This window comes from Leucopleurus acutus, assembly GCF_964270905.1.
Source record: "Leucopleurus acutus genome assembly, chromosome: 11".
Taxonomy (NCBI): domain Eukaryota; kingdom Metazoa; phylum Chordata; class Mammalia; order Artiodactyla; family Delphinidae; genus Leucopleurus; species Leucopleurus acutus.
In genome coordinates this window covers 88,579,145-88,602,863 of record NC_139152.1, presented here as the reverse complement: position 1 = coordinate 88,602,863, position 23,719 = coordinate 88,579,145, and the positions used below count along the sequence as shown (strand labels likewise).

The window sequence follows — 23,719 nt, the reverse complement described above, 5'->3', positions numbered from 1 at the left end:
ATTAATATATCCTATTTTCCTTTAAAAAGACCATTGACAGGTTAAAACCAGCTAATATTGATAAATTGTAGGGAATAATATGAATATAGTGGGGCTTGAAACATATATAGAAATAAAATCTGTAACAAGATCACACAAGGTAGGAAGAAGGTAAATAGAAGTATGTGTAAATTCTTACATTATTCAAGTGTAATATATTATTTGAAGGTAGACTGTGATAACAATACATATTGTGATCTAAAATAACCCAAAGAGCTATTTCTAAAAAGTTAATAGAGGAATTTTAAATGGAATACTAAAAATATTACTCATTCAAATGAAGGCAGGTAGGGGGCACAGAGGAGTAAAAGAAGAGATGGGCAAACGGAGAACTTACCAACATGATAAAATTAAACACAACTATATCAATAATTATATTAAATGTAAGTGGTCTTTTTTAAACTCTCCATTTAAAAGACAGTTTATCAGACTACATAAAAAGACAAGCAAGAACCAACTATATGCTGATTAGAAGAGACACTTTAAATATGAAGAAACATAGTTTGAAATAAAAGAGACTGAGAAAGATGTACTTTGTAAGAAGTAAGATAAAGAAGTAGAATTCAAGACAAAATTACCACAGATGAAGAGTAAAGTCTCACATCAGAAATATATAACCTGGACTTCCCTGGTGGCGTAGTAGTTAAGAATCCGCCTGGCAAGGCAGGGAACACGGGTTCCTTCCCTGGTCCGGGAAGATCCCACATGCTGTGGAGCAGCTAAGCCCATGCACCACAACTACTGAGGCTGCACTCTAGAGCCCGTGAGCCACAACTACTGAGCCCACATGCCACGACTACTGAAGCCCACGTGCCTAGAGCCCATGTTCCACAAGAGAAGCCACCACAATGAGAAGCCTGGACACCACAACGAAGAGTAGCCCTGGCTTTCCACAACTAGAGAAAGCATGCACACAGCAACGAAGACCCAATGCAGCCAAAAAGAAAGAAAGAAGGAAAGAAATGTATTAAAAGAAAAAGTATAACCATCATGAATATGTATTATCTACTAATAGCATAAAAACACATGAATCTCAAACTGATAAAACTAAAAGGAGAAATAGATAAATTCATAATCATAGTTGGTGATTTTTACATCTCATTTATTGATTGAATATACAAAAACTAATAAAGATATGGATGATATGAATAACACTATGAAATCAATTTGATGTAACTGATATTTGTGGAACACTACACCCAAGAACTAGAGGATGCACATTATTTTCTTGTGCATATGAAACATTTACCAAGATAGACCATATGTTCAGTCGCAAAACAGTTATCAACAGATTTCAAGACTGAAACCTTACAGAATAATATTCTCTGACTTCAACAGAATTAAATTAAAATGAATAGCAAAAATGTGTTCTTTCCAAGAAGTTTGATTGAATTACTGTATACATTTACTGTCCTATGTGACAGTTTTATCATTGTTAGAGATTTCAGTAATTAAAATGGGAAACAGAAGCTTAGGTTATTTTCCTTATCAAAACTATGTTCATTGGAGCCACAATATTATGGTTTTTGTGCTCATGTACATTGCATGCCTTAAGCTGAGTGCAGTTTAGGGGATCCTTTCTAATTACAGGAAGGTGCTTCTTTCCTTCAACACTGTGATCTGACCTGTGACAAATCTGTACTATACACTATGTAAATGGCTAACAAGTGAATTGCAAACCAACTGAATGTACAAATCTTAGTGCTGGTGCTGAAATCTCTTCAGAATAGAAGAAATCAGAATAGCTGAAATCTCTTCATCATGATCTCAAAGTTTGTTTCAAAATTTGCAGGCATCAGGTGTCAATCAACACTGAAGATGAAACAGTAATGAATGTTGAATTCTCATGCTTTAGGTGTAGTTCCTTATTAGAGTTTTTGGTTCTCTGCTATTTTTACCATACTGTTTCATTTAAATTTCCTATAGGCTAACTTCATTTGTGCGATTGAAATAAAATTGCAGTATATAAAAAATAAGTAAAATTTAAAATAAAATGAATAGCAAGAGAATAGCAAATCTTTGTAACTGAATGATAATGGAAATATGGTATATCAAACATACCATATTTGAATACAGTATATCAAAATTTATGAGATTCAGCTATAGTAGTGCTTAGAGGAAAATTAATAGCTTTCAATACTCTATTAGAAAAGAATCAAAGAACTAAGTTTCTACCTTAAAAAATAGAGAAAGAACAAATTAAACCAATAGTAGAAGAAAGGAGATAATAAGGAGAGGAATGGAAATCAATGAAACTGAAAGCAGACAAACAATAGAGAAAATAAACATGGAATAAACAATTTCTTGTCTCTCGGCTCCAGATCCACCCTTCTTTGCCCTGCTTGGTGATACTGAAGCTGGATGCTGTAAACTTTCTTCCTTTGCTGGCTGGCTTGATTTTAGGTTTTGTCAGTAGAAATTGCTGTTGGTTCTTTGTAAGGTCACAGCAGGAGAGAAGGGGCTTTCTTTTCGGTATCTTTATACTTTTTTTCCTAGCACCTTAGCCAGCAAATGAGCATGTGGGAGGACCAGTAGCACTTACCTCAGTAGCCCTCACCTCAGTAGCCCTCCTGGACAAGCTCCAGCTCATTCACACCCTCTGGCATATTTCTCTGCCATGTAGTGGACTGATTCTACAGATCAGCTCCAGTCAGCCCATAACCTGCAGGAAGTTTCTCAGCCACCAACTGGGCTGTTCCTAGGAACCAACTCTGGCCCTAGCCCTCTGGCAGGTTTCTTCGCTACAGGGAAGGTTGTTCTTGAGTCAGCACACCCCATACAATGAGGTGTGAATCTCAGCAGCAGGGAAGAAAGGGAACTTTCTTAATTCATTGCTTAATTATTTTCCCTCCATTTAGAGGTGGTAGCTGCTTTTGGACACCTTAGAACAATACTATCCAACAGAAGCTACATGTGTAATTTAAAATTTTCTAATAGCCACCTTTAAAAAAGGAAAATGTGAAGTTAATTTTTTAGATTTATTTAACACTGTATGTCTAAAATATTATCTTTTCAATATAAAATCATTACAAAACAAACTATTTTAACCTTTTTTTATATGAAGTCTTTAAAATCCACTGCATATTTTATGCTTATAACACATCTCCATTCCAACTAGCCACATTTCAAGTGCTCAGAACCCACTTCAGTGGCAAGTGGTTATCTACCATATTGGACAGTATATAGCCTTAACTCTTCTTTTACTTGCTGACAATTCTTCAGGTTAAATTTTCCCTGTTCAAATTACTAATGTGGTTTCTGTCTACTGACTGAACTCTGATTCAGAGTTCAGTTTTCTTTTGAAAAGATTAATAAAATTGATAAACTCCTAGCAATACTGATCAGGGCCAAAAAGGGAGAAAACACAAATTACCTTAATCAAGAATAAAAAAGGGGACATCACGAGAGAGTCTCTAAACTTTAAAAACATAATAAAGGATATTGTAAACATCATAATACCAATATATTGTACAACTAAGATGAAATGAAAAATATTCTTGAAAAGTGCAACTTACTAAAATTCTCAGAAGAAAGAGAAAGAAAAATTGAATAGCCCTCTCTTAAAGAAATTGCATTTGTAATTATAAAAACCTTCCAATAAGTAAAACTGCAGTTCCCAGGTGGCTTTACTTGTGAATTCTACCACATATTTAAGAAAGAAATAATACCAGTCTTATGACACTCTTTCAGAAAACAGAGGATAATATTGGGCACACTGAACCTGTTTATGAGGCCAGCATAACTCATACCAAAACCTGATGAACTTTTAAGAAAGAAAAAAAAAGTATAGTCAAGTGTCCCCCATAACACACACTCAGATATCCTTAATATATTAACAAATAGAATTTAGCAATATTTTAAAATAATACTATATCATGATCAGTGGGGTTTATTTCAAGAATACAAAGTTGGTTCAACATTATAAAATTAACAAGCCTATTAATGGAGTAAAGGACAGGGTATTATGATTGTCTCAGTAGATGAAGAAAAATCATTTGACAGAAGTCAACACCCATTTATAATTTTTAAAAACTTTATGCAAACTATATGCAAACTAGGAATAGAAAATTGATAAATATCAATTTGGTAAGGATTGTCCACAAAAAGCATAGCTAACATCATACTTAATTGTGAAACATTGAATGCTTTACACCTAAGATAGGGAGCAAAGCAAGGATATTCACTTTCACCACTTACTGAAAAGTCTAGCCAGTGTAATTAAGAGTAGATAATTAACTTACCAGCTCTCCCTCACCCCCATATCCTCTATCATAGCATCCTATTTTTTTTCTAATAGTTATTATACATTTAATTATTTATTTACCTCTGTAAGTTCCTCAGTAAGTTCCAGGAGGGAGGAGTAGAATTGCTTCACAATACTGTGTTTCTGTTGCATGAAAAAGTGAATCAGCCATATGCATACACATGTCCCCATATCCCCTCCCTCTTGAGCCTCCTTCCCATCCTCCCTATCCCACCTCTCTAGGTCATTGCAAAGCACTGAGCCGATCTCCCTGTGCTATGCTGCTGCTTCCCACCAGCCAACTATTTTACATTTGGTAGTATATATATGTCAATGGTACTCTCACTTCACCCCAGCTTTGCCCTCCCACCCCATGTCCTCAAGTCCATTTTCTGTGTCTACCTCTTTATTCCTGCCCTGCAACTAGGTTCATCAGTACCACTTTTTTTTTTTTTAGATTCCATATATATGTGTTAGCATACAGTATTTGTTTTTCTGACTTCACGCTACATGACAGTCTCTAAGTCTATCCACCTCACTACAAATGACTCAATTTCATTTCTTTTTATGGCCGAGTAATATTCCATTGTATATATGTGCCATATCTTCTTTATCCATTCATTTGTCGATGGACATTTAGGTTGGTTCCATGTCCTGGCTATTGTAAATAGTGCTGCAATAAACATTGTGGTACATGTCTCTTTTTGAATTATGGTTTTCTCAGGGTATATGCCCAGTAGTGGGATTGCTGTGTCATATGGTAGTTCTATTTTTAGTTTTTTAAGGAACCTCTGTACTGTTTTCCATAGTGGTTGTATCAGTTTACATTCCCACCAACAGTGTGGGAGGGTTCCCTTTCACCACACCCTTTCCAGCATTTATTGTTTCTAGATTTTTTGATAATGGCCATTCTGACTGGCATGAGGTGATACCTCATTGTAGTTTTGATTTGCATTTCTCTAATAATTAGTGATGTTGGGTATCTTTTCATGTGCCTCTTGGCCATCTGTATGTCTTCCTTGGTGAAATGTCTGTTTAGGTCTTCTGCCCATTTTTTAACTGGATTGTATGTTTTTTTGATATTGAGCTCCATGAGCTGTTTGTATATTTTGGAGATTAATCCTTTGTCTGTTGTTTCACTTGCAAATATTTTCTCACATACTGAGGGTTGTCTTTTTGTCTTGTTTATTTTTCCTTTGCTTGCAAAGCTTTTAAGTTTAATTAAGTTCCATTTGTTTATTTTTGTTTTTATTTCCTTTACTCTAGGAGGTAGGTCAAAGATCTTGCAGTGGCTTATGTCAAAGAGTGTTTTTCCTATGTTTTCCTCCAAGAGTTTTATAGTGTCTGGTCTTACATTTAAGTCTTTAATCCATTTGGAGTTTATTTTTGTGTATAGTGTTAGGGAGTGTTCTAATTTCGTTCTTTTACATGTAGCTATCCAGTTTTCCCAGCACCACTTATTGAAGAGGCTGTCTTTTCTCTTTGTCATAAATTAGGTGTCCATATGTGCGTGGGTTTATCTCTGGGCATTCTGTCTTGTACCATTGATCTATATTTCTGTTTTTGTGCCAGTACCATACTGTCTTGAGTACTGTAGCTTTGTGGTGTAGTTTGAAGTCAGGGAGCCTGATTCCTCCAACTCCGTTTTTCTTTCTCAAGGTTGCTTTGGCTATTCGAGGTCTTTTGTGTTTCCATACGAATTGTAAGATTTTTTGTTCTGATTCTGTGAAGAATGCCATTGGTAGTTTGATAGGGATTGCATTGAATCTGTAGATTGCTTTGGGTAGTATAGTCATTTTCACAGTATTGATTCTTCCAATCCAAGAACATGGTATATTTCTCCATCTGTTTATGTTATCTTTGATTTCTTTCATCAGTGTTTTATAGTTTTCTGAGTACAAGTCTTTTGCCTCCTCAGGCAGGTTCATTCCTAGGTATTTTATTCTTTTTGTTGCAGTGGTAAATGAGAGTGTTTCCTTAATTTCTCTTTCTGATTTTTCATTGTTGGTGTATAGGAATGCCAGAGATTTCTGTGCATTAATTTTGTATATTGCAACCTTACCAAATTCACTAATTAGTTCTAGTAGTTTTCTGGTGGCATCTTTAGCATTTTCTAGGTATAGTATCATGTCATTGGCAAACAGTGGCAGTTTTACTTCTTCTTTGCTAATTTGTATTCCTTTTATTTCTTTTTCTTCTCTGATTGCTGTGGCTAGGACTTCCAAAACTATGTTGAATAAGAGTAATGGGAGTAGACATCCTTGTCTTGTTCCTGATCTTAGTGGAAATGCTTTCAGTTTTTCACCATTGAATATGATGCTTACTGTGGGTTTGTCATGTATGGCCTTTACTATGTTGAGGTAGGTTCCCTCTATGCCCATTTTCTGGAGAGTTTTTATCATAAATGGGTGTTGAATTTTGTCGAAAGCTTTTTCTGCATCTATTGAGATGACCATATGGTTTTTATTCCTTAATTTGTTAATGTGGTGTATCACATTGACTGATTTGTGTATATTGAAGAATCCTTGCATCCCTGGGATAAATCCCACTTGATCATGGTGTATCATCCTTTTAATGTATGATTGGATTCAGTTTGCTGGTATTTTGTTGAGGATTTTTGCATCTATGTTCATCAGTGATATTACTCTATAATTTTCTTTTTTTGTGATACCTTTTTCTGGTTTTGGTATCAGGGTGATGGTGGCTTCGTATAGTTAATTTGGGAGTGTTTCTCCCTCTGAAATTTTTTGGAAGAGTTTGAGAAGGATTGGTGTTAGCTTTTCTCTAAATGTTTGATAGAATTCGCCTGTGAAGCCATCTGGTCCTGGACTTTTGTTTGTTGGAAGATTTTTAATTATGGTTTCAATTTCATTACTTGTGATCGGTCTGTTTATATTTTCTAATTCTTCCTGGTTCAGTCTTGGAAAATTGTACCGTTCCAAGAATTTGTCCATTTCTTCGTGGTTGTCCATTTTATTGGCATATAGTTGTTGCAGAGTCTCTTATAATCCTTTGTATTTCTGCAGTGTCAGTTGTGATTTCTCCTTTTTCATTTCTTTTTTAAAAAATTTATTTATTTTATTTATTTATTACCTTTGGCTCTGTTGGGTCTTTGTTGCTGTGCGCGGGCTTCCTCTAGTTGTGGCGAGTGGGTGCTGCTCTTTGTTGTGGTGCACGGGCTTCTCATTGAGGTGGCTTCTCTTGTCATGGAGCACGGGCTCTAGAGTGCAGGCTCAGTAGTTGTGGTGCACAGGCTTAGTTGCTCTGCGGCATGTGGGATTTTCCCAGACCAGAACTCAAACCTGTGTCCCCTGCATTGGCAGGTGGATTCTTAACCATTGTGCAACCAGGGAAGCCCCTCCTTTTTCATTTCTAATTTTATTGATTTACATCCTCTCCCTTTCTTCCTTGATGAGTCTGGCTACGGGTTTATCAATTTTGTTTATCTTCTCAAAGAACCAGCTTTTAGTTTTATTGATCTTTGCTATTGTTTTGTTTCTATTTCATTTTTTTCTGCTCTGATCATTATGACTTCTTTCCTTCTACTGACTTTGGGTTTTCTTTGTTCTTCTTTATCTAGTTGTTTTAAGTGTAGGGTTAGATTGTTTATTTGAGATGTTTGTTTCTTGAGGTGAGACTGTATTGCTATAAACTTCCCTCTTAGGACTGCTTTTGCTGCATCCCATAGGTTTCGGGTCCTCGTGTTTTTGTTGTCATTTGTTTCTATGTATTTTTTTAATTTCTTCTTTGATTTCTTCAATGATCTCTTGGTTATTTAGTAGTGCACTTTTTAGCTTCCATGTATTTGTGGTTTTTTTCCTGTAATTGATTTCCAATCTCATAGCGTTGTGGTCAGAAAAGGTGTATGATATGATTTCAGTCTTCCTAAATTTTCCAAGGCTTAATTTGTGACCCAAGATGTGGTCTATTCTGGAGAAGTTCCATATGCACTTGAGAAGAAAGTATATTCTGCCACTTTTGGGTGGAGTGTTCTATAAATATCAGTTAGATATATCTGGTCTATTGTATCATTTAAAGCTTGTGTTTCCTTATTTATTTTCTGTTTGGATTATCTGTCCATTGGTGTAAGTGGGGTGTTAAAGTCCCCTGCTATTATTGTGTTACTGTCGAATTCTCCTTTCAGGGTTGTTAGCATTTGCCTTATGTATTGAGGTGCTCCTGTGTTGGAGCATAAACATTTATAATTGTTATATCTTCTTCTTGGATTGATCCTTTGATCATTATGTAGTGTCCCTCCTTTCCTCTTGTAACAGTCTCTATTTTATCTGATACGAGTATTGCTACCCAGCTTTCTTGATTTCCATTTGCATGGAATATCTTTCTCCATCCCTTCACTTTCAGCCTGTATGTGTCCCTAGGTCTGAAGTGGGCCTCTTTTAGACAGCACGTATATGGGTCTTGTTTTTGTATCTATTCAGCCAGTCTCTGTCTTTTGGTTGGGGCATTTAGTACATTTACGTTCAAGGTTATGATCGATATGTATGTTCCTATTACCATTTTCTTAATTGTTTTGGGTTTGGTTTTGTGGGTCTTTTTCTTCTCTTGTGTTTCCCACCTAGAGAAATTTCTTTAGCATTTGTTGTAAAGCTGGTTTGGTGGTGCTGAATTCTCTTAGCTTTTGCTTGTCTGAAAAGCTTGTGACTTCTCCATCGAATCTGAATGAGAGCCTTGCCGGGTAGAGTAATCTTGGTTGTAGGTTTTTCTCTTTCATCACTTTAAGTATATCCTGCCACTCCTTTCTGGCCTGTAGAGTTTCTGCTGGAAAATCAGCTGATAACCTTATGGGGATTCCTTTGTATGTTAGTTTTTGTTTTTCCCTTGCTGCTTTTAATATTTTTTCTTTGAATTTAATTTTTGTTAGTTTGATTAATATGTCTCGGTGTGTTTTTCCTACAGTTTATCCTGTATGGGACTCTCTGTGCTTCCTGGGCTTGGGTGACTATTGCCTTTCCCATGTTAGGGAAGTTTTCAACTATAATCTCTTCAGATATTTTCTCAGAGCCTTTCTTTTTCTCTTCTACTTCTGGGACCCCTATGATCCAAATATTGGTTCATTTAGTGTTGTCCCAGAGGCCTCTGAGGTTGTCTTCAATTCTTTTCATTCTTTTTTCTTTATTCTGCTCCTCAGCAGTTATTTCCACCCTTTTGTCTTCCAGCATACTTATTCGTTCTTCTGCCTCAGTTATTCTGCTATTGATTCCTTCTAGTGTATTTTTCATTTCAGTTATTGTGTTGTTCATCTGTTTGTTTGGTCTTTTAGATCTTTGTTAAACATTTCTTGTATTTTCTCAATCTGTACCTCCTTTCTATTTCTGAGATTCTGGATCATCTTTACTATCATTACTCTGAATTCTTTTTCAGGTAGATTGCCTATTTACTCTTCATTTATTTGATCTTGTAGGTTTTTACCTTGCTCCTTAATCTGTGACATATTTTTTTGCCATCTCATTTTTTTTTTTTTTTTTTTTTTTTATGAGTGGGATTGTGTTCCTTTCTTACTGGTTGTTTGGCCTGAGGCTTCCAACACTGGAGTTTGTAGGCTATTGGGTAGAGCTGGGTCTTGGTGCTGAGATGAGGAACTCCATGAGACCTCCTCACTCGGATGAATATTCCCTGGGGTCTGAGATTCTCTGTTAGTCCAGTGGTTCGGACTCGGAGTTCCCACCACAGGAGCTTCAGCCTGTCCCCAGGCTCATGAACCAAGATCCTGCAAACCTCCTGGGGCAGCAAAAAAAATAAAAAGATAAAAAATAACAAAGTAAAAAATAAAATTAGACTAGGAAACTAAGAGATATTTTAGGAAGAATATAAAAGTAAAAATATAGATGAATCAACAACGAGAAGGTACATCAGTACCACAGTAGTAAAAAAGAGGAGGAGGGAAAAGAACAAAAATAGTGGGGGTGCCAGGAGAGGCCTTGGCTCTGGAGGGTGGGGCCTAAGCAAGGGTGAGGTTTGGATGGTGGGCCAGGCCAATGCACAGGACCCACAGGGCTGGAAAAGGCCGTGGGGGGTGGAGCTTAGGCTCAAGGAACAGAAGGGGCCCAGGCATGCCCCCAACCCCTGGTCTCAGAGGTCAGGGGACCTCACCTGGGAGCCCAGCAGGCTTCCTGGGCTCGAGTGGGTGGAGCAAATGCCCTCCTCTCCTGTCCTGCTCCTCTTGTCTGGGAGGGCCCCTGCCGCCTGCCTCTCCTGATCTCCCCGGCCTCCCTCCTATGCCCCCAAGGACCTGTGCAGCCTGGAGGGGGCTTTGGAGGGCAGGGGACTGGCCTGGGAGCTCAGCAGGCTCCCGGGGCCTGAGTGGGCGGAGCAATCACCCTCCGCTTCTCTCCCGCTCCTCCCAGATGGCCCCTCCCGCCTGCCTCTCCTGATCTCTCTGGCCTCCCTCCTACTACTCCAAGGACCCATGCTGTCTGGAGGGGGCTTTGGAAGGCAGAGGATTGACCTGGGAGCTCAGCAGGTTCCCTGGCCCGAGGGGCAGGGCTATCGCCCTCTGCTCCTCCCCCACTCCTCCTTCCTGCCTCTCCTGATCTCCCTGGCCTCAGGGGCCCTGATCCTGTCTGACCTCCACTTCTCCTCCCTCCTCAGTCCCCCTATGTCCTACTGGTTCACTTTCAGGTTCCTCGTGTCTCCTTTGGCATCAGAGTCCACCACCAGCGGCCGTCAGGCACCCTAGTTGTGGGGAGATGCTAACTCCTCGTCTTTCCACACTGCCATCTTGACTCTGCCCTGAATACTTTTAATGTTTGGGGAACCTACTCTTCCCTAGCTTTTCATTTTTTTTCTGGAGAGATGTTCACTAATTTATCCCCAGGGAAGAAGTGAATGATCTCACTGGTGAGTTAATAGAAGGAGTTAGGTGAGTATCACTCATATCATACCTTTTTGCCTATTCAGTTGCAGAGAGCACTTATCCTAGTCCCTTCTTCCATGTAATAAATTTTGTAGGGGCAGCCCACACTGCAAGGAAGGTGCTGCTTATCATTGGGTAGCTAAATCTGTTTAATTCAGGGGTAAAAAATTAGCAAGCTTATCTGTCCTTAAACATAACATGTTTACTCCAATTCAACTTTACTAGTAATGTGGTCTATATATATATATATATTTAAATTGAAGTATAGTTGATTTACAATATTGTGCTAATTTCTGCTTTACAGCAAAGAGATTCAGTTATACATATATACATTCTTTTTATATATTATTTTCCATTATGGCTTATCATAGGATATTGAATATAGTTCTCTGTGCTATACAGTAGGACCTTGTTGTTTATCCATTCTATGTATAATAGCCTACTTCTGCTAACCCCAACCTCCTACTCCATCCTTCCCCCCAACCTCCTCCCCCTTGGCAACCACAAGGTTGTTCTCTATGTCCATGAGTCTGTTTTTGTTTCATAGGTTCATTTGTGTCATATTTTAGATTCCATGTAAAAGAGATATCATGTGGTATTTGTCTTTCTCTTTCTGACTTACTTCACTTAGTATGATAATCTCTAGTTGCATCCATGTTGCTGCAAATGGCATTATTTCATTCTTTTTTATGGCTGAGTAGTATTCTGTTGTATATATGTACCACATCTTCTTTATCCATTCATTTGTCAGTGGACATTAGGTTGTTTCCATGTCTTGGCTTTTGTGCATAGTGCTGCTATGAACATGGGGTACATGTATCTTTTTTAATTAGAGTTTTGTCTGGATGTATGCCCAGGAGTGCCACTGCTGGATCATATGATAATTCTATTTTTAGTTTTCTGAGGAAACCTTCATGCTGTTTTCCATAGTGGCTGTACCAACTTACATTCCTACCAGCAGTATAGGAGGATTCCCTTTCCTCCATATCCTCTCCAGCATTTGTAGACTTTTTAGTGATGGCCATCTGACCATCAGAATCAGTGCAAAGTGATACCTCATTGTAGTTTAGATTTATATTTCTCTAATTATTAGCGATGTTGAGCACCTTTTCATGTGCCTGTTGGCCATTTGTATTTCTTCTTTGGAGGAATGTCTATTTAGGTCTGCTGCCCATTTTTTAATTGGGTTATTTGGTTTTTTTTCTGTTGAGTTGTATGAGCTGTTTGTATTAAGCCCTTGTTAGTTGCATTATTTGCAAATATTTTCTCCCACTCTGTAGGTTATCTTTTCATTCTGTTTATGGTTTCCTTTGCTGTGCAAAAGCTTGTAAGTTTCATTAGGTCCCATTTGTTTATTTTTGTTTTTATTTCAGTTGCCTTGGGAGACTGTGTGATCTATATTTTTACCTTTAGTTTTCTGACTTATATTCCCTTCCTTTTCAAAAAGGGAAAAGGGGAGGGAGTGTTATTGACTTGTTCTAAATTCCAACATTTACTAACTAAAAACTAAATATTTATTTGTCAAAAAAATCATAGAATTAAATTACAAACTATTTAGGAAAAAAAGTGACACAGGTGATAGAGAAGGTTTGCTATCATTAAAATATAAGGAGCTCTTACAAATCCTTAAGAGAAAAATTAACTGCGATAGAAACCCAAGAAAACATAAGCTGCAACCTACAAAGTAAGAAATATACAAATGGCTAGTAATAATGACAGCTATCATTCACTGAGGACTTACTATGTACTATGTCCTAAACAATTTATATGCATTGACTCATTTAATCTTTCAGCAACTTGGTAACATGTTATTTTTTTCCATTTTACCATGACAAACACTTATATATAGTGTTTGTTATATACTAGGTAGCATTGGAGCTTTTCACTTTTTTCCAGCCTATGTCATTATAATAGAAAAACTAATTGTTAAAATTTATGTATGTTTTTGCCCCTTTCTTTTATTTTAGGAATGGAACATTACTAAACTTTCAATTGAATATGATTCTGAGCCCTTTGGAAAGGAACGAGATGCAGCTATTAAGAAATTGGCTACTGAAGCTGGGGTAGAAGTAATTGTACGAATTTCACATACATTATATGACCTAGACAAGTAAGTTTTTTTTAATGGTAAAATACTATAATATTTTTCATCTTAACCACTTTTAAGTGTACATTTCAGTGGTTTTAAGTACATAGAAAATGTACTGTGGGAATGTACTGTGGGACTAGTTTATAAAGTGGAAATAAAAACATACACAATAGACTTGTGGTAGAATTAAGTGAATATATGTCAAACCTTTAGCATTTTATTTAACATCTGTGATTTTTGTTTGCCCAGTGACAGATACCAAAATTACAGACATAAGTACATAAGATAAACATACTCAGAATTTCAATTTCAAAACTATTAAAAGCATCACACAGTTATCTTTGACTGTTCTAACTCAGCCTACTAACTTGCCTTTCTGGGCTCTTAGCAATGTTAATTTTATAGTTTATATGACATACATAGCCACAAACTGCCTTGATATATTTTACATGATTGTCATAAGTTATTTTATTTTATGTGTATATATCTAGTCTCTGGATTTTAAGTCCATATGCACATTTTATGTAATATTACATAGTCTTCTGAACAATGGTATAATATCTTATTTCTCAAAGCGTATTTCCTGGACTATCAGTTTTTGGTGATGCTTTGTCCAACAAAGATTCCGTGGTCAAGTTTAAATTTAGAAAGCTTTATATGCTGTAAGATTTGAAGGTTCATAAGATTTGTTAACATTAACCTTTAGCATACTATCATCCTTACAAGTGCTGAAATCTCACAATTTACGTACCTTTTAAATTATTTTACTTTTTTATTTTCACATTTTGTCAAGTTAATAAAACTAATTCTGTAAGTAACACGACAAGCTAGTTAATTTTATTCCAAGTGTATCAAAATATTGTGGTTCGATTCAGTCAAGGGTCTTACTTGATATTAAGCCAGAAGTCATATATCCTTCGATAATAAAGTTGCCTTCTAGTTTACCAGATTTCTTAACTTTAGAGAGCTGATAGCAAGGAGGCAAAACAAGATAAGAGCAATTGCTTTAAGTGGGAAACTCAGTGTTGTGCATAAAATTGGAATGTTTGTTAGATTGAGTGTGAGTATTTACCACATATAATCCATCATATAAAAATGTAACATATAGAAAACATTTTTTCTAAGATTTTTATTCTGCTTCTGTTATGTAATTAGCAGTGTCCTCAGTAGTGCCATTGTAGTATCATTATAGTGGACAGATTTCATTATGACCCTATATATAAACTCAAAGTATTACACCAAAGCAAAATTACTAAAAGCAGAGAGCATAGTTTTTATGGTGGTTACTTTCTGTATGTACAACTGATACATAATTATATGTGGTATAATGAAAACTGTACTGTATTTGGATTAAGAAAACCTTGATTTGCTATTTATTAGTTATGTGACCTTGACTATTAAATTCTCTTGAGGCTTCAGTTGCTGATGCATAAAACGATGGAGTTGGATTTTACCAATAATTTTTTACTAAGGCTAAATGCTAGTAAGCAAATGGCCATAGTGAAAAAGAATAATTGGTATTTCCAAATTGTGTCTAATTCAGACTACCATTGGTAAGACTTATCTTTCCTTTCAGTATTACTTAATTGAGAAATTAGTGATCAGAATTAAATATAAAATATATACATGAGATACATATGCTGACATTTAACAAAAACATGAGCACAATAGAAAATAGCAAGTGATTATCATGACAGTAATATAGAATCCTAATTAACGAGACTTGCTGATTGCTCCTTGGTATAATATTGGCCTGGTTTAGTTTTTATTGATGATTAAGAGATTCTTTGAGCTGTGTTGTGGTATGTTTTTATATTTCCATATATATTATTTTTTGTTTTTGCCTTTAGGCTTATTTAGCCACTTGTTTTTCCACTCATAGGTGCTTAATTCCCTTTGTCTTAAAAGTTTTGATATTTGCATACACTATATTTTTGATACCTAGCAGATGTCTATAAAATGAAGAGAATGATTTTTAGATTTGTTAATTATTTTAACAAGTTTCTTGGTCCTTAAGCCTTTTCAGAATTTATCAATCAAAATGTATTGTCCTTTTTTTAATACTAACAGCATTTTACTAACTTTTGCAATAGGATCATAGAACTAAATGGTGGACAACCACCTCTTACTTATAAAAGATTCCAGACTCTCATCAGCAAAATGGAACCACTAGAGATACCAGTAGAGACAATTACTTCAGAAGTGATAGAAAAGTGCACAACTCCTCTGTCTGATGACCATGATGAGAAATATGGAGTCCCTTCACTGGAAGAACTAGGTAGGTGTAAACGGTAATACATGTGGAGCTTAAGAGTTAATAAACCATTCAGAAAAATCCCACTTCTAATTTGTCATGTAAAGTATTTTGCACTAAAAGGAAAAGAAAGGAGAAAAAAGAAAAGAAACTCTGAAACTAAGAAGTGATAAATCTGTGCGTTATTTATGTGTTCTATAAATATGTGGTCTATCTGTTATCACCTTAAAATGTACATCTTAAAGAACAGAGACCATGTTATATATCATCTATTTTTGAGGACCTATCCAGGGCTGTCATTTCATTTTTATGCGACTGTCAATTTTTTTTCTTTTCTTTTCTTTTTTTCTTTAGGTTTTGATACAGATGGTTTATCTTCTGCAGTGTGGCCAGGTGGAGAAACTGAAGCACTTACACGTTTGGAAAGGCATTTGGAAAGAAAAGTATGATAATACAGATGATGTTTATATTGTCAAACTGGCATTTTAAAAATAATTTCACTCTTTTTTAAAAACAGAAAAACTGTTGAAAAAGAAGGATTGAGAGAAATAGTTAAAATAGAGCAATCCTAATTGTTTGAAAATTAACAACTATCTCTTCATTTAAATACCCTTCTTCCTCCTCTTCTGATTATTTCCTCTTTAGCTACTATCAATACTACCCCTTCTATTCTTACTTTGTAAGCTGGTATGTGATGACTATAACTTTGAAGCTAGGATAGAGTTCTTCTATTTCATATTTTTCTCAGTGTCAGAGAGACAGATTGAAGGTGCTCTCAGCCTTGTGTTAGGAATTTACTGCATGAGGATGGCTAAAACAAAAGAATGATCACTTTTATCTTGCTTGTTTTTTATTAAAATCTGTCATTTGTGGCTAGAAAAATGATATTTTATTTTCCAAGCCCTATGTAACTTTTAAAAAAATCTCAACTTTAAACAATCTTTTAAAATGGAAAAGGCAATTAGTTAGCATAATTTTCTCTGTGTGTTTTCAGGCTTGGGTGGCAAACTTTGAAAGACCTCGAATGAATGCGAATTCCCTGCTCGCTAGCCCTACTGGACTCAGTCCTTATCTCCGATTTGGTTGTTTGTCATGTCGACTGTTTTACTTCAAACTGACAGATCTCTACAAAAAGGTATTATCTGGAACTGGAGCTTATTTTTCAAAATACTTTTTTCTTAAATTGCTGATAATACTTCTTTGCTTTTTAATCTTAGGTAAAAAAGAACAGTTCCCCTCCCCTTTCCCTTTATGGGCAACTGTTATGGCGTGAATTTTTCTATACAGCAGCAACAAATAATCCACGCTTTGACAAAATGGAAGGAAATCCCATCTGTGTTCAGATTCCTTGGGATAAGAATCCTGAGGCTTTAGCGAAATGGGCAGAAGGACGGACAGGCTTTCCATGGATTGATGCCATCATGACACAGCTTCGTCAGGAGGGTTGGATCCATCATTTAGCCAGACATGCAGTTGCTTGCTTCCTGACACGAGGTGACCTGTGGATTAGTTGGGAAGAAGGAATGAAGGTAAGTATTCTTCCAACTAATGTAGTATGGCCTTATTCTGAAGAACTCTGTACCTTTATAAAACAATTCCTAAAAATTGTCTGCTATGTAGATTCATTTATAGTCTAATTTTTTCAATAGAAAAGCATTTAATTCTCATCATACAGACACACTTTTGGGGAGTAGAATGGCATAATCAGATAGGAGAACTGGTGAAAAGTGGTTCAGTTAACCTGAAGTCATTTCAATGGCTAAATCAGCCTAGCCATCAAGGGAGCTATAAGATTTAATACTCTGGACTTATTGGGTCGATATATATTTATAGGTGATCATTTCTGTCACATAAAGGATTCATCTGAGTTCTTAGAAATAGCAAATTTGTTTTATAAATTTTAAGCTATAAATCATTTCATCTCACTTCAATACCATAGCTTTTTAGTCATAATTATATTATGTAATGTGAAGCATACAACATTTTGTGACATCTTTTGGTTATATATAATGGGACTTAAATATATGTTTTACCTTCCTGCCTATATCATAAATTTCCCCTATCCAAAGACCATTTCTGATCCTGTGTTTTTTTATATCTCCTGTATTTCCTAGTACAAAGTTGTGCATGAGGTAGATGTACAGCACACAATGAATTTATAAAAAATAATTTATTTTAATTCTATTTCTCTTTTGGATCAAGGAATCCCAAATTTAAACTGTATAATACTAATGAATTTTTAAAGGTCATTTGTATTTGATTGTTCCCATTATGTAGGCCATTGTACTAAGCTTCCAAGTTTTTGTTGGTGGTTTATTTGGTAGCATTTTTGCATTCTTGAAAGTGTTTACTGCTTTTTCTTCCAGTTTTTTAATCTTCTCATATCCCATCTTATCCTTTTAAATTGGTGACTTTAATAACTTTTACTCTCCCCTCTTCCAGTAACACTGCAAAGATTAGAATAGTAAATTCTATTCAGAAATCTATATATTACTAATATGTTTCTTTCCCTGAAATAACTCATTATAGAATAGAACACAGACAAGGAAGCTAACTTTGGAATGTTTAAGTTTACAGCTCTGTGCTAGATTTTCTTGCCTTGACTTTTGATCTACAGAGACCTGGAAAAATGCTTGCTTTGAGAATTACGTGTGTGCAGACTAATTGTGATTACTGTTACTTCCGAAGGTATTTGAAGAATTATTACTTGATGCAGATTGGAGCATAAATGCTGGAAGTTGGATGTGGCTGTCTTGTAGTTCCTTTTTCCAACAATTTTTTCACTGCTATTGCCCTGTTGGTTTTGGTAGGAGAACAGATCCCAATGGAGACTATATCAGGTAAATCAAGAATGATTATTATTCAGTCTGGAATAGCTAATCTAGGAAGAACTTTTCATGTTTAAGCAACATGAAAAGTGGGTATTCCCCACTCATCATGGGCAGCAGAGATGAGCAGAAGGGTAACAAATCATTTAAATGGTATTGATTTGATTTTGGTCATTCATAGCTAATAAATAGTTTGTTATAATTTGCTTATAGTTCATTTTATTAATAATTTTTCTTCCTTCTCCCAAAAGACGTTATTTGCCTGTCCTACGAGGCTTCCCTGCAAAATATATCTATGATCCCTGGAATGCGCCAGAAGGTATTCAAAAGGTAGCCAAATGTTTGATAGGAGTTAATTACCCCAAACCAATGGTGAACCATGCTGAGGCAAGCCGTTTGAATATTGAGAGGATGAAACAGATCTATCAGCAGCTTTCACGATATAGAGGACTAGGTATGTCAGTAAATGCCTTTGATTTGTTTCTTTGGCAGCTGTTTATGTACCCATCCTTGAACTTGATCTTGATCATAACTTAATAGGAAATTTTTTCCCTTTAGGTCTTCTTGCATCAGTGCCATCTAATCCTAATGGGAATGGAGGCCTCATGGGGTACTCTCCTGGAGAAAATATCCCAGGTTATAGCAGCAGTGGAAGTAAGTGAAAAGGAAATTTCCGCACTTAGTAACATAAAGAGATTAATTATAAATATATTGTTTATCATACCTCACTATAATATGTTTTTTAAAATCTATCTTTAAATTGTGTAATAGGTTCCTTGTACACATGCATACATGTACCTATACATACACACATACCCTCACTCCATTAGTGACATTTTAGAGATAGAAACATCATTATATATAGTGGAATTGGGTCAAGGTAAAGATCTTGCAAACTGAATGAGGTTAGCAATTTTTAAGGATAAAATGAAACTGAAATGTTATATATTCAGAATGGTCATTATTTTTTACTCCCTTTAAGTATATATCAGCTATAAGGTAATTAGTTAAGAAGGTCAGAGGCCCTGTGAACGTGGCCAAAAGATTTATCACGCACATGCATAGGGCCTCTAGTCCTTTTGCACGTGAGTTTTTTCTTACAAAGCCTGGTCTATAATGGTTTTCTTTGTGATATATATAGTTAGTTGCCACATATGTTCTTAATATGTGTCAAGAAGTCAGTATGTATTGGAAATTTGAATCATATCAATTTTCAAAGTTTCTAACCAAAAATAGCATGAAGCTAATTAATTTGATTAAAAACAAGGCTGAATGGCTGGACTTATTACTTTCTGTTTGGTCATGTAAGGGGATAAAAACATCCATATTCTAAATTCTAAAACGTCATTTTGTGGTTTGGAAATAAGGTTTTTTTGGTATTTCAGTTATAGGTAGTAAAATAAATAATTCTGCATGGTTACTAAAAGGCCAAAAAAAACCACCAAGGCTGCATTAGAGGAAAGCTTATTTTTTTTTAAAAAAAGAAGTCAGCTATTCAAAATTTGATATTAAGAATAACACCTTTAACAAATTGAACCTTTCTGAATTCAGAAATATTTTGCATACTTTTGAGAGCATCAACAATTAGCTTAAGGAGAAAGAAACGAAAGCACTCATATCTTGACTGCCTACTTTGTGCCTAAGTATGAGGGGATTTTGGCCACATACTCACAATAACCTTGAGGGGTGGTGGTAGGCTTCTCATTTTATGATTGGGAAAATTAGCCCAGAAGAGTTAGGTAACTTAACCAAGATCCCACAGTTAGTAAGTAGTTGAGCTAAGATTCAGATCCAAGTCTAACTAGTCCTAAAGTTCATACTCTTTCCTGTATCACTGGGTCTCCCCTGCAAATGTAATGCCAAATGTAGTGTTCATAAGACAAAATATTTTATTACTGGAATGTGTTTCACCTGCATTCAAATTGTTGCTAATGATGGCAGTGTACTTCAAAAATGTTCTTTCTCAGCGTCTCCTACAATTTGAAGTAAACTTTAACAAGGTAGCATTTCAAAAGTTCTATCAGATTTATTATGCAGTTCACAGACTGCCTCTTTTGCCCACACATGAGTTTGAGGGACAGAAGTTCTGTGAAGCAGTGAGATAACAAGCAGGTGGCAGAGGGTGGAAAGCAACAGACTCCAGTTACCTAGCTAATGGATAATGACGGTACATACTGTTTCTTAGTCCAAATCTGTATTTATCTGCAAAACTAATCATGTTAGCAAGTTAAACTGGAATAATTTTGCTTCACAAATTTATAAACATGATGTTTTGTGATAGGATTAATAAATCTTGAAAGTAGTCTAATCATGTAAATATTTGCCTATAACACACTTTGTAGCTAGGTGCTTAGAGGCTTTCAAAAGACATAGAAGACATAAAAGCTACATAGAGCTTAGAGTCTAAATGGGGGTGTGGAAGGGGGTAAAAAGAAAATGAAAAAAGTGATAAATTGTAAGACACTGCCTCCTCATGCAATAGGAAAAAAGGGAGTTGAAGGAACTAGGAAACTTTTCTTAGAAGATGGTGGGGGACTTCCCTGGTGGTGCAGTGGTTAAGAATTTGCCTGCCAATGCAGGGAACATGGGTTCAAGCCCTGGTCAGGGAAGATCCCACACGCTGCGGAACAACTAAGCTGGTGCGCCACAATTACTGAGCCTGTGCTCTGGAGCCCGTGAGCCACAACTTCTGAGCCCGTGTGCCACAACTACAGAAGCCCACGTGCCTAGAGCCCGTGCTCCGCAACAAGAGGAGCCACCGCAATGAGAAGCCCATGGACCACAACGAAGAGTATCCCCCACTCACCACAGCTAGAGAAAGCCTGCAGACAGCAACAAAGACCCAATGCAGCCAAAAATAAATAAATAAATAAATTTTTTTTAAAAAAGAAGATGGTGGGGTGGGTAGCATTTAAGTAGGCAGATGAAGGAGAGAGCATTGTAGACCTGAAAATGGGAGTGATTATGGCAAGATCCTTAGGATACTATGCTGTTAAGAATTTCTCCCCTCAGGTTTCTGTTCCATTTGAAAGGACTTACATGGGGACTTCCCTGGTGGCGCAGTGGTTAAGAATCTGTCTGCCAATGCAGGGGACATGGGTTCGATCCTTGGTCCAGGAAGATCCCACATACCACAGAGCAGCCAAGCCCACACGCCACAACTACTGAAGCCCGCATGCCCTAGAGCCCGCATGCTGCAACTACTGAGCCTGCGTGCTGCAACTACAGAAACCGGCACACCTAGAGCCAGCGCTTCACAACAAGAGAAGCCACCGCAACGAGAAGCCCACGCACTGCAACAAAGAGTAACTCGCGCTCACCGCAACTAGAGAAAGCCTGTGCACAGCAATGAAGACCCAACGCAGCCAAAAAATAAATTAAAAAAATTTTTTAAATGCTAGAAAGGACTTATACTTCGGAAGCGTATCCCTTAATGCCCCATACTTACCCTATTCATAGGCTTTTATTTACAGTGTCTTAAAGGCATTTCAAAGGGCAAGATTCTTTATGATTTAAGTTTTTTAATGACTGTGCAAAAATTCTTAATCTCTGCAACAGAAACTGCATTTTTGTCCTCTCATTTTTGTAGACTTTTTGTGCTCAGGAAAGGAATAAACTAACATACATAGATGTCTTGAGGTATTTTTGTTCTTATAATAAAGCAGACTACTAAAATTTTTTCTATTATAAAATACCTGTTCAGCATTATTAGTTATTGGGGAAATGCAAATTAAAACTACTAAGAGATAGGACTTCACACCCACTTAGGGTGACCAGTTATCACTGATTGCCTGGCATTGAGAAGTTTCTTGGGACACAGGACTTTCCATGCTAACACTTGAAGAGTCCCAAACTGGGATGAGTTGGTCACCCTATAACCACTAGAGTGGTTGAAATAAAAAAGACAGACAGTAACAAGTGTGTGGAGGATGTGAAGAAACTGGAACGCTCATACATTGCTGAGAGGTAGGGTGTAAAACAGTGAAGCCATTTTGGGAAGCAGTTTGGCAGTTTCTTAAAAGCTAAACATAAATTTAACATACAACCCAGAAATTCCATTCCTAAGTATCTATACAAAAGAAGTGAAAATATATGTCTACACAGAGACTTATATGTGAATGTTTATAATAGCTTTATTCATGATAGTCAAAATGGAGTATATCCATATAATGGAATATTAATTCATAAAAAGGAACAAAATGCTGATATATGCTACAACATGGATAAATCTCAAAAATATTATGTTAAGTTAAAGAAGCCAGACACAAAAGACCACATGCTGCATGATTCCACTTATATGAACTAGTGAGAAAAGTCATGTTTTTAAAAGAGAAATTAGATTAGTGCCTACCTTAGGCTTATAGGTAGGAATGGAGAATGAAAGCAAATGGACATGAGGGATCTTTTGGATGTGATGAAAATGTTCTAAAGCTGGATTATGCTGGTGATTACACAACTCTGTAAATTAACTAAAAATTATTGAACTGTACCCTTAAAACAGTTGAATTTTATGGTATATAAATTATTCCTCAAAACTTCTTTAAAAAACTATTCACTATAGACAGTTTAGAAAAATTCAGAAAAATAGAAAATAACAATAAAAATCAAATAAATACGATAATTGAAAAATGTATTTGTTGAAGTTTTTTTAATTGTAAAATATGCACAACATAATAAAATTTAGCATTTTAACCATTTTAAATGTACAATTCAGTGGAATTAAGTACCTTCACATTATTTTGTGAAGATTTCAGTAGAGTCGTGCAAAGATGCATGATGACAAGTATCGCTACTAGGGGAAGCCCTGATGATGGTAAGACCAGTAGCAGCACCATTCAGCGGTGAATTTGCCACAGTCCTGAGTCTGGCCTTCAGCCTTACAAGTCTAAAGCCTGAACGTTTGCTATAATTAGTGGTGACCATTCTGTGAATGACAGACTAGAAATTTTAAAATCATATGAATTAAAATATCAACAGGGAACATTAGTTTATTAGCTTATGGTGGAAATATTCCTTTCCAGAAGTCCTCATCCTTGATCAGGGCATTCACTTTCCCAATTTTGAGTACCCGAAAAGCTGAATTCTTTATCCAGAGAAATGTGATAAGTATGAAGTTACACTAAAAATAAGTAGATTGTCTTGTTCGGGCCATCATGCAACCACTCCTAGGGGTAGGATCCTCATATTTTTCCATAATGTTTTCTCTAGAATCTACTTTTCTGTGCTAACCCATTCTCCTATAACATTTTTTCTTTTTAGGAGAGTTGATACAATTTTACAGGCGAGGTAACTGCTCCATTGTTTAACTCTCATCTGGCAGGACCTTATTCCCTTACTGTATCTCCAAGGACATATGTTTTAGATAGGTGCTGAGGGAGGAGGAGGTGAAGGA

At 36.2% G+C, this 23,719-nt stretch overlaps 1 protein-coding gene across 3 annotated transcripts in view; it reads left to right on the top strand.

Annotated features, from left to right (window-relative positions):
* Positions 1-23,719, top strand: part of CRY1 (cryptochrome circadian regulator 1) — a 93,300-nt gene that overhangs the window by 67,283 nt on the left and 2,298 nt on the right. For all 3 annotated transcript variants that reach the window (XM_082850701.1, XM_082850700.1, XM_082850699.1), the window contains exons 3-10: positions 13,124-13,266; positions 15,339-15,523; positions 15,854-15,942; positions 16,494-16,634; positions 16,717-17,028; positions 18,188-18,339; positions 18,579-18,781; positions 18,886-18,981. In XM_082850701.1, coding sequence (XP_082706827.1) covers positions 13,124-13,266; positions 15,339-15,523; positions 15,854-15,942; positions 16,494-16,634; positions 16,717-17,028; positions 18,188-18,339; positions 18,579-18,781; positions 18,886-18,981 — 1,321 coding nt within the window. The remainder of the gene's footprint in view (positions 1-13,123; positions 13,267-15,338; positions 15,524-15,853; positions 15,943-16,493; positions 16,635-16,716; positions 17,029-18,187; positions 18,340-18,578; positions 18,782-18,885; positions 18,982-23,719) is intronic.